General features: G+C 49.5%; 1 protein-coding gene across 2 annotated transcripts in view; it reads right to left on the bottom strand.

Annotated features, from left to right (window-relative positions):
* Positions 1-9,574: 9,574 nt before the first annotated feature.
* Positions 9,575-11,370, bottom strand: part of coa4 (cytochrome c oxidase assembly factor 4 homolog) — a 2,361-nt gene continuing 565 nt past the window's right edge. For both annotated transcript variants that reach the window (XM_070891662.1, XM_070891664.1), the window contains exon 2: positions 9,575-10,504. In XM_070891662.1, the coding sequence (XP_070747763.1) occupies positions 10,223-10,483 (261 nt within the window). In that variant the 5' untranslated portion in view covers positions 10,484-10,504 and the 3' untranslated portion in view covers positions 9,575-10,222. The remainder of the gene's footprint in view (positions 10,505-11,370) is intronic.

The raw sequence follows: 11,370 nt of genomic DNA on the forward strand, positions 1-11,370 counted from the left end.
TGACAACCTAGACCTGGTGGTATTTGGCAGGTATGAAAATAACCCATTTAGGAGTAAGAAAGAATCCACCTCTACAGCTATTACAGAAGGCACTAGTGACCTAGACCTGGTCGTATTCGGGAGTATGAAAGAATCCACCTCTACAGCTACTAGAGAAGGCACTAGTGACCTAGACCTGGGAGTATGAAAGAACCCATCTTTGCAGTTGTTAGAGGAGGCACTACGAAGATGGAAAAGGTTACAATTCTGGACACAGCTACAGTGCCGATTATGAAGCTAACTGACCAAGAGACAGAAGTTAAAACAGACATCAGTTCCGATGTAGAAACTGGGATAAAGACAGCTCAGTTTATAAGCTAAAGTTGGAACTCGGTCACCTTTTGTCAAGCCGGAGAGCTTTTCTCAGGGCTGGGCTATCTGTTTTGTGTGTCCCTGCAGGAAGGAGAGCGACATGTAAAGGGTCCTGTTCCTGCTCACCCTGATGGGGGTGAGCATCGGTGACCGAGGTGACGTGGAAGAATCCCTCATCTATGGGCGCTCGGGAGAGAGAGCACCGATCGCGGCTGCAGAAGGGAGGTGGCCAGGGTGGCTGGGGTCTAACTCCACTCGATACTCCAGCCAGGCAGGGTTTACCTACGGGGAAGCTTCTGTCCCATGCCCCAGGATGCGGATCATTGCTGCGCGGGTCAGTGTTACGGAAGGAAAACGTGTGTGTTTGTCTTGTAAAGGATAGTTTCCCCTGGATAGATGGCGGTGGCTCAGGAAGTTGAGCAAGGACACGGGAGACCAGGGAACTGACCGGGAATGACTCGGTAACGATACTTACCGGACCATCACAGGGACACAGGGAGGAGTGAGTGTGTGTTGGGACAAGTGGTGGGAGTCTGAACAGGGGATTTACGTCTACATGTGGGGATCAGAGAGGGTCTGTCCCGCAGGCATATCGATCGCCTTCGCCAGGCAATGGCAAGATGTCAGGAAGTGATGGGGTGGGATTCCAGCCTACGCGCATGTACGGTCCCACATTCCCCACTCCCACATTCCCCACTCCCACATTCCCCACTCCCACATTCCCCACTCCCACATTCCCCACTCCCACATTCCCCACTCCCAGTCAACGCCACTGAACTTGTAGCACACATTAAGAACCCAACCCCGACAGTACGGACAGTAATAGAGAGGTGTCCTACCACCAAGAAGGGACCAGGGAATGGGTTAGCATTGGTACTGACCGCAAAGGTGTTACACCAGGGGGTTACACTATGCAGCAGCTTCAGTTATTTTAAACCTTACCGAGGTACACATACCCGACTGGTGCCCGAAGGAAACAGAGCTGCTATACCAGGCCCTACTCGGAGAAATGTTCAAGAAATTTTACGAGTTAGATTTTAGCAACGTAGACAAAGCAGATTTATACACCCTACATGCTGGGAACACTATGGGCAAGGGGAACCTGGAACGACATTTTTACTGCATACAATACAGGATCCTCTGTGATAAATAGTATGGACGATATAGAACTGCAAACACAAATAAATGGTCTAAAGAACCAACTACGAAAGATCCTAAAAGAGGAACACACAGTAGTAGGCTCAGAGCTACACGAGGACCAGGCTATGACGGTCCAGTTAAAAGAGATTATTGCTGAGCTGGAGAGGCACGCACAAACGGTGAATGCACTCATACGGGAGGATAGGAATGCTTCAGGCCAGGCTGCACAGAACGAGTTGTGTGTGTGCTGTACGGGGCATGGTTGTTGGGTGAGGGCCGCAACAATCTGGAGGATTTAAAACAAGGTTTAGTCCCCTCCTGGATCAGGAAGAAGCACTTCGCAGCCCTCCACCCGTACAATAATTCACTAAGCCCGTGCCAGCTCCTCCTAGCCTCTGAAGCCTACCCTGCCCCAGTAGACTGTGGGAAATCTCACCACACTATTATGGGAATAGTATTAAGGATGCTGGTCATGGGTGGGACAGCCCGACCCGCACCGGTATACCGGGTGGAGAACAGTGGAGCCATTCAAGGAGGTGCACACGTTCGTTTCACAGCGGCCCCACCTTATGTCATAAAGTGGGAGCACGCTATGACAGGTACTGACCTCTCCGAGTGCCGGAACCGGGGTGCACACGTAATACTGTGTCCCCAGCACTTGAATGCCTATTCTAAACCACAGTGTGGGTTTAAAGCTGCTGTTACACAGCCTATTAACTGCACCATGGAAGTAACAGCACAAGACCCTGTCCCTCCACAGGTAGCATACATCGGGGGTGGGACATATTGTGTCACCACCAGTGCGCCCCACTACCAACATGGACACTTCTGGTGTCCGGTCAGTGACAGCAGTTTCTGCTTTAAACCTAAGGCAGAAGTTCAAGTGGCCCAGGAACGGATTGTCCCCAAACCGGAACCCTCCACTGTCCACCTCACTGTGAGTGAAAACATCACAAACCTGCAGGATTATGTTGTACATTTTGGCTACAAAATTCCCCCCTCTGCCCGAACATCTTACCACTCTACTGGAAGCTGTAGTAATCTCACAGAAACATTTCTACACTCTGGAACAGAAAACAATTGAGATAGGGAGGAAAATTGCGAAGATCACAATTCCACTCTGGTGGGACATTTTCAGAAATATAGAAGTCCCAGCCGGGGTCAGGATAGCTTCCCATGTTTTAGTTGTCTGTCAACTCGCGATTATCCTCTACTTGTGGTGTATCACTTGCCGAGTGAGAGGCAGAGGCCGTCAAGTCCGGCACCAAAGGGTGCTGTATGCTCCCTGGCCAAACTTGGGGATCGCATCGGGAAGGGTAACACCATATTGTAATGTCTGATTTTTTTTTTTGTGATTTTACCTGCTGTAAAAACGCAGAGGCCAAGTGTTGTAAGAGTCTTACTTGTGTGTGTTGACTGAGTACTTTTATTTTCTGTAAAACCGGAGTAATGGAGGGGTGTCAGATGTTGTAATGTAATCGGAATGACTGCATTTGCCTGTAAACTGCATTACATTTCAAAAGAGGAATGTAAGTTTAAGTTTTAGCTAGGTAAATACAGGGGAAGGTTGGCTCGCAGGAATCAAGAATTTCGCTCACTTACCATGACACTCCAGCATGTCGAGTATTTTTTAACCAATAAGGGAATTAAGGGTTACGGGGAGCGGGCGGGTAAGTGGAGCTGAGTCCACGGCCAGATCAGCCATGATCTTATTGAATAGCGGAGCAGGCTTGAGGGACTAAATGGCCTACTCCTGTTCCTAATTCTTATGTTCTTATGTATCACAGGGGGGACTATAAAACTTGAGTTTTCTCAAAATTCAAAGATTCCTCCTCTGTGTGAAGAAACGCTAAGGAAGGATCATTTTGGACTCGCTTAAGATGAACTTTGGGATTTTAAAAGATACATGGGTCTGCAAGGGAAAAGAGCTGCAAAACCAGGGACTACTAGCCTCTGAAAAGGCCAATCTTCGGGTATTGGAGCTGTCTGGGATATTAGAGCTAAACAAATTGTCTGGGGAACTGTGTAAACTCCAAAACTCTGCTCCCCAGGAGCCATTAACATAGCAACAATTGACCCAGAGATAGCCAGTCATCGCTCTAAGCATGAAACCCTTCCAGCACATGCATAATGTTCATCACCTATCCGGCCTGCGTGGCAAACCCAGGCCTAGGCAGACAACGTAAACACCAAAAATAATTTTTACAATCGCAACTCGAATTCAACAGATCGACACATCCTAAACAAGTTATCGTTAATGAGCCCGCCAAAATTTAACAAAGAATTATCAAGCCCGCCAAATTTAAGACAAAGAATCGGGTTTGATTTGGCGCGCAGATTAGAAAGGCTCTCAAAGTATAAGTGAGGTCCTGTTTTATGGGTTAAGAGCAACCTTCTACGCAGCCTTCTGAGGAGCTTTCTGAGCAACGAGAGCCTGCACCGCACTATCCATTCCATCAGCGTCTTCAGCCTCGACGGCACTCCTGGGGTTACACTGCTCTGCTACCGAAGAAGGAAGAACATCATCAAAATGGCAGAGAAAAGCAGTTCCCAATGACTCATCACGGCAACAACTGACCACAGCCAACGTGGTAACATCGAACCACCGCGATCGACGAATCCTAAGAAAGAAACTACTCGAGAAGAAACCGAAGATTCGGAAGTGTTCCACTCTACAATCTATTCCTGGCTTACAACGGGTGAAACATTACCTAAAGTAACCCAAAGCGCTACTCCGACAAAAAGAAAGTGGGTACTCAGCCCATAAATCCAAACCGTGCCTTACCGCATCAGCGGACTCAACCCAACTGAAGACTACGCAGTGAGAAGTCTTCCACGACATTCGGGTAACGGCAATCAGAACCTACAGAGTCCAGCGAACCCCGAAACCGCGAACTACCGCTAACTGTCAATAAGAGAATTGGTGAACATTATCCCTGTTTGCCCTAGAGTTTAACCTAGTCAGAGTTAGGCATTGGGAGGTGGGAGGTGTATTATCTTCAGTAACCCCTTTTGTATGTGTAATAAAGTGTTCCTTATTCTAGAGATTGTAAGTTTTGACATTGTACTTTTCTTTCCTGAATAAAATCAAAGTTTCTAGCATCAAAACCAGTTGTCTCTTGCACTTTGTCACATCCTCAAATTAAACCAAAGTCTAGAACTCAGGGAGTGGGAGCGATTCGAATCGCTCAAAGGTCAGAGGTTAGCCTGACCCCTGACACCACCCCCTACAAGGGAGAACCAGTGGATGTGGTGTATTTGGACTTTCAAAAGGCTTTTGACAAGGTCCCGCACAGGAGATTGGTGTGCAAAATTAAAGCACATGGTATTGGGGTAATGTACTGACGTGGATAGAGAACTGGTTGGCAGACAGGAAGCAGAGAGTCGGGATAAACGGGTCCTTTGCAGATGGCAGGCAGTGACTAGTGGGGTGCTGCAGGGCTCAATGCTGGGACCCCAGCTCTTTACAATATATACCAATGATTTAGATGAAGAAATTGAATTTAATATCTCCAAGTTTGCAGATGACACTAAGCTGGGTGGCGGTGTGAGCTGTGAGGAGGATGCTAAGAGGCTGCAGGGTGAATTGGACAAGTTAGGTGAGTGGACAAATTCATGGCAGATGCAGTATAATGTGGACAAATGTGAGGTTATCCACTTTGGTGGTAACAACAGGAAGGCTGATTATTATCTGAATGGTGACAGATTGGTAAAGGGGGAGGTGCAACGAGACCTGGGTGTCATGGTACATCAGTCATTGAAGGTTGGCAAACAGGTGCAGCAGGCGGTGAAGAAGGCAAATGGCATGTTGGCCTTCATAGCGAGGGGATTTGAGTATAGGAGCAGAGAGGTCTTACTGCAGTTATAGATGTGGTGAGGCCACATCTGGAATATTGTGTTCAGTTTTGGTCTCCTAATCTGAGGAAGGACATTCTTGCTATTGAGGGAGTGCAGCGAAGGTTCAGCAGAGTGATTCCCGGGATGACAGGACTGACATATGAAGAAAGACTGGATCGACTAGGCTTGTATACAATGGAATTTAGAAGAATAAGAGGGGATCTCATGGAAACATAACATTCTGACAGGACTGGACAGGTTAGATGCAGGAAGAATGTTCCCGATGTTGGGGAAGTCCAGAACCAGGGGTCACAGTCTAAGGATAAGGAGTAAGCCATTTAGGACCGAAATGAGGAGAAACTTCTTCACTCAGAGAGTGGTGAACCTGTGGAATTCTCTACCACAGAAAGTTGTTGAGGCCAGTTTGTTAGATATATTCAAAAGGGAGTTAGAATTGGCCCTCACGGCTAAAGGGATCAAGGAAAATGGAGAGAAAGCAGGAATGGGGTACTGAAGTTGCATGATCAGCCATGATCTGATTGAATGGGGGTGCAGGCTCGAAGGGCCAAATGGCCTACTCCTGCACCTACTTTCTATATTTCTATGTTTCCTCTGCCCACCTTTCCAAGTAGAGTGCTTGCTTTGGGAGTCTCATGTCTGGCATGCGAACTATGTGGCCTGCCCAGCAGAGCTAATCAAGTGTGGTCAGTGCTTCAATGCTGGGGATGTTGGCCTGGTCGAGGACGCTAATGTTGCTGCATCTGTCCTCCCAGGGGATTGTAGGATTTTGCGGAGACATTGCTGGTGGTATATCTCCAGTGACTTGAGGTGTCTACTGTATATGGTCCATGTCTCTGAGCCATATAGGAGGGCGAGTATTACTACAGCCCTGTAGACCATGAGCTTGGTGGTAGATTTGAGGGCCTAGTCTTCGAACACTTTTTTCCTCAGGCGGCCAAAGGCTGCACTGGAGACAAGGAAGTTATGGTGAACCTGTATAAAACACTGGTTCAGCAACAACTGGAGTATTGCGTCCAATTCTGGGCACTGCACTTTAGGAAGGATGTGAAGGCCTTAGAGAGGTTACAGAAAAGATTTACGAGAATGGTTCCAGGAATGAGGGACTTCAGTGATGTGGAGAGACTGGAGAAGCTGGGGTCGTTCTCCTTGGAGCAGAGAAGGTTGAAAGGAGATTTGATTGAGGTGTTTGAGATCATGAGGGGTCTGGACAGAGTAGAGAGAAACTGTTCCCATTGGTGGAAGGGTCGAGAACCAGAGGACACAGATTTAAGGTGTTTGGCAAAAGCACCAAAGGGCGACATGAGGAAAAACGTTTTTACACAGCGAGTGGTTAGGATCTGGAATGCACGGCCTGAGAGGGTGGGGGAGGCAGACTCAATCGTAGCTTTCAAAAGGGAGTTGGATACGTACCTGAAGGAAAAAATGTGCAGAGCTACGGGGAAAGGGCGGGGGGGGGGGGGTGGGACTGGCTGAGGTGCTCTTGCAGAGAGTCGGCACGGGCTCGACGGGCCGAATGGCCTCCTTCTGTGCTGTAACCGTTCTATAATCACATTGCTGAGTGTGGGAGCTTGCTGTGCGCAAATTGGCTGCCGTGTTTCCCACATTACAAGTGACTACACTCCAAAAAGTACTTCATTGGCTGCAAAGCGCTTTGGGACGTCCTGAGGTGGTGAAAGGTGCTATATAAATGCAAGTCCTTTCACAACCTGAGAATGTCCCAAAGCGCTGTGCAACCAATGAAATACCACAATTTGACACATGTTCCAGAGGCACTATTTACAATCTATATTAATGACTTGGATGAAGGGACCGAGTGTAATGTAGCCAAGTTTGCTGATGATACAAAGGGTGGAAAATGAAAATTTAAGGAAGACACAAGTAATCTGCAAAGCGATATAGACAGGCTAAGTGATTGGGCAAACATTTGGCAGATGGAGTATAATGTGGGAAACTGTGAGGTTATCCACCTTGGCAGAAAAAATAGAAAAGCAAATTATAAGTTAAATAGAGAAAAATTGCAAAGTGCTGCAGTACAGAGGAACCTGGGGATCCTTGTGCATGAAACACAAAAAGTGAGTATGCAGGTACAGCAAGTGATCAGGAAGGCAAATGGAATGTTGGCCTTTATTGCAAGGGGGATAGAGTATAAAAGCAGAGAAGTCCTGCTACAACTGTACAGGGTATTGGTGAGGTCACACCTGGAGTACTGCGTACAGTTTTGGTCTCTGTATTTAAGGAAAGATATACTTGCATTAGAGGCTGTTCAGAGAAGGTTCACTAGGCTGATTCCGGAGATGAGGGGCTTGACTTAGAAACATAGAAAATAGGTGCAGCAGTAGGCCATTCGAGCCTGCACCACCAGTCAATAAGATCATGGCTGATCATTCCCTCAGTACCCCTTTCCTGCTTTCTCTCCATACCCCTTGATCACTTTAGCCATAAGGGCCATATCCAACTCCCTCTTGAATATATCCAACGAACTGGCATCAACAACTCTCTGCGGGAGAGAATGCCACAGGTTAACAACTCTCTGGGTGAAGAAGTTTCTCCTCATCTTGGTCCTAAATGGCTTACCCCTTATCCTTAGACTGTGACCCCTGGTTCTGGACTTTCCCAACATTGGGAACATTCTTCCTGTCCAGTCCCGTCAGAATTTTATATGTACTATGAGATCCCCTCTCATTCTTCTAAACTCCAGTGAATACAGGCCCAGTCGATCCAGTCTCTCCTCATATGTCAGTCCTGCCATCCCTGGATTCAGTCTGATGATCCTTCACTGCACTCCCTCAATAGCAAGAACGTCCTTCCTCAGATTCGGAGACCAAAACTGAACACAATATTCCAGGTGTGGCCTCACCAAGGCCCTGTACAACTGCAGTAAGACCTCCCTGCTCCTATACTCAAATCCCCTAGCTATGAAAGCCAACATGCCATTTGCCTTCTTCATCGCCTGCTGTACCTGCATGTCAACTTTCAATGACTGATGTACCATGACACCCTGGTCTCATTGCACCTCTCCTTTTTCTAATCTGCCGCCATTCAGATAATACTCTGCCTTTGTGTTTTTGCCACCAAAGTGGATACCCTCACATTTATCCACATTATACTGCATCTACCATGCATTTGTCCACTCACCTAACAAGTCCAAGTCACCCTGCAGCCTCTTAGCGTCCTCCTCACAGCTCACACCACCACCCAGCTTAGTGCCATCTGGAAACTTGGAGATATTACTCTCAATTCCTTCATCTAAATCATTGATGTATATTGTAAAGAGCTAGGGTCCCAGCACTGAGCCCTGCGGTACCCCACTAGTCACCGTCAGCCATTCTGAAAAGGACCCGTTTATCCCGACTCTCTGCTTCCTGTCTGCCCACCAGTTCTCTATCCACATCAGTACATTACCCCCAATACCATGCGCTTTGATTTTGCACACTAATCTCGTGTGTGGGACCTTGTCAAAAGCCTTTTGAAAGTCCAAATACACCACATCCAGTAGTTCTCCCTTGTCCACTCTACTAGTTACAGCCTCAAAAAATTCTAGAAGATTTGTCAAGCATGATTTCCCTTTCATAAATCCATGCTGGCTTGGACCGATCCTGTCACTGCTTTCCAAATGCGCTGCTATTTCATCTTTAATAAATTGATTCCAACATTTCCCCAGTACTGATGTCAGGCTAACCCGTCTATAATTCCCCGTTTTCTCTCTCCCTCCTTTTTTAAAGATTGATTGAATAGGTTGGGCCTGTACTCATTGGAGTTCCGAAGAATGAGAGGTGATCTTATCGAAACATATAAGATACTGAGGGGGCTCGACAAGGTGCATGCAGAGAGGATGTTTCCCCTCGTGAGGGAAACTGAAACTAGGGGGCATAGTTTCAGAATAAGGGGCCGCCCATTTAAAACTGAGATGGGGAGGAATTTATTTTCTCAGAGGGTTGTAAATCTGTGGAATTCTCTGCCCCAAAGAGCGGTGGAGGCTGGGTCATTGAATATATTTAAGGCAGAGATGGACAGATTTTGAGCGATAAGGGAGCAAAGCGTTATGGGGAGCTAAGTCCACGATCAGATCAGCCATGATCGTATTGAATGGCGGAGCAGGCTTGAGGGGCGAAATGGCCAACTCCTGCTCCTAGTTCTATGTTGTTATGATGGTAATGGGCAGATAATCAATAGTTGTGCTGTAGGAACAGTTCGGACACAGAATGAAGAGCAGGAACAGCACAAACACAGGAAACATTATGGAGTTTTATTCACTGCTGCAGGACACGACCTGAAGCTTTGTGTTCATAAGTTTTTAAAAATCAGTCCACAGAGGCGGAGGGGGTTTCAGAGTTGGAGGTAGAGGAGGGGGTCCCTGATCTTGAAGAAACCTTCGATCATTCCCTGATGTACCGTTGCTACAAATTTCTGCCTCCCTCTGTCCGGCCAAAGGCGACCACTCAGATCTCAATCCAACGGCTTCAAACCGCTCTCAGCACAGGCCTGTAACTATCAGTAGTTCACCCCTGGCGTTACAGGGCTCTTCTTCAGAATAAAGCCAAGCGACCAGGGACAGAATCGAGCAGTGGAAGCGGACACAGGGCAGAATGTCACACACACACAGCTTTCCTGAAATCCAACAGGCAGCGCTGCATGGCGGCTGGGTCCTGTAAAACACCTTGTGGACAGTAAGGGGTGGGTGATGTGGGGCTTCAACGCCGGCACGGACTACTTGGGCAAAAATGGCTGCAAAATTCGATGCGAGACACAAGTGGTCACAGCTTCAGCTAAAGTCCTCGCGCAATGGTTTCCTTGTCTCTGGCCGATGCGGCAGGTTGTTTTTGGATCGAAAGGTTTTATAGATTCTCGAAGGATTTTCCCTCCCCGCTCGGTTTCAGCTCCCGGACGGGCTGGGTTTGTGCCTGGCCGCCTGCCCAGCTCGCACTCGCTGGTACTCCGCCATGCACTGCTTGAAGTCGCTCACGGGCTGCTGGCAGTGTCGCCAGTCCTGGAACTCCGCCATGCAGTCCTGGACCGCGCGGTGGAAGCCGGCACAGCCGGTCCTGGAAATCATCTGATCCACCGGGTCCTCCTCCTCCTCGCCCGCCGCCGGCCTTTTGCTCCGGTCGTGGCCTTGGGAGGCAGGAGCAGACATTTCAAGGAATGACAGACTTGCCTGGAAGAGTAAAATACATTGCTGTATTGAAACAAAGCACACACAGGTCTGCCTTTCCCATTTCACCCCTTCCACTCAACGCGGCCTGGGAGCCGGGCGGCAGGGGTCAGGGGTCGGCCAGAGGTTATTCAGGGGTCAGTAGTTGGGGTGGAGGTTAAACTTTGGGGTTAAGGGCTGGATTCAGGTTAGGGGGTTGGGGTTCAGATTCAGGGCTAGGGCAGAGGTCAGGGGTTAAGGTTAAAGTCAGGGATTGAGATCAGAGGATGGGGTCATTCAGGGGGTTCAGGACGGGGGCTGGGGACAGGGGCTGGGTTCAGGGGTCGGTGACAGGGGCCGGGTTCAGGGGTCGGCGACAGGGGCTGGGTTCAGGGGTCGGTGACAGGGGCCGGGTTCAGGGGTTGGGGACAGGGGCTGGGTTCAGGGGTCGGCGACAGGGGCCGGGTTCAGGGGTTGGGGACAGGGGCCGGGTTCAGGGACAGGGGTCGGGTTCAGGGGTTGGGGACAGGGGCCGGGTTCAGGGACAGGGGACAGGGGTCGGCGACAGGGGCTGGGTTCAGGGGTCGGCGACAGGGGCCGGGTTCAGGGACAGGGGACAGGGGTCGGCGACAGGGGCTGGGTTCAGGGGTCGGCGACAGGGGCCGGGTTCAGGGGTTGGGGACAGGGGCCGGGTTCAGGGACAGGGGTCGGCGACAGGGGCCGGGTTCAGGGGTTGGGGACAGGGGCCGGGTTCAGGGACAGGGGACAGGGGTCGGCGACAGGGGCCAGGTTCAGGGGTCGGCGACAGGGGCCGGGTTCAGGGGTTGGGGACAGGGGCCGAGTTCAGGGACAGGGGACAGGGGTCGGCGACAGGGGCCGGGTTCAGGGGT

Source organism: Pristiophorus japonicus, chromosome 10 (genome assembly GCF_044704955.1).
Source record: "Pristiophorus japonicus isolate sPriJap1 chromosome 10, sPriJap1.hap1, whole genome shotgun sequence".
Taxonomy (NCBI): Eukaryota; Metazoa; Chordata; class Chondrichthyes; family Pristiophoridae; genus Pristiophorus; species Pristiophorus japonicus.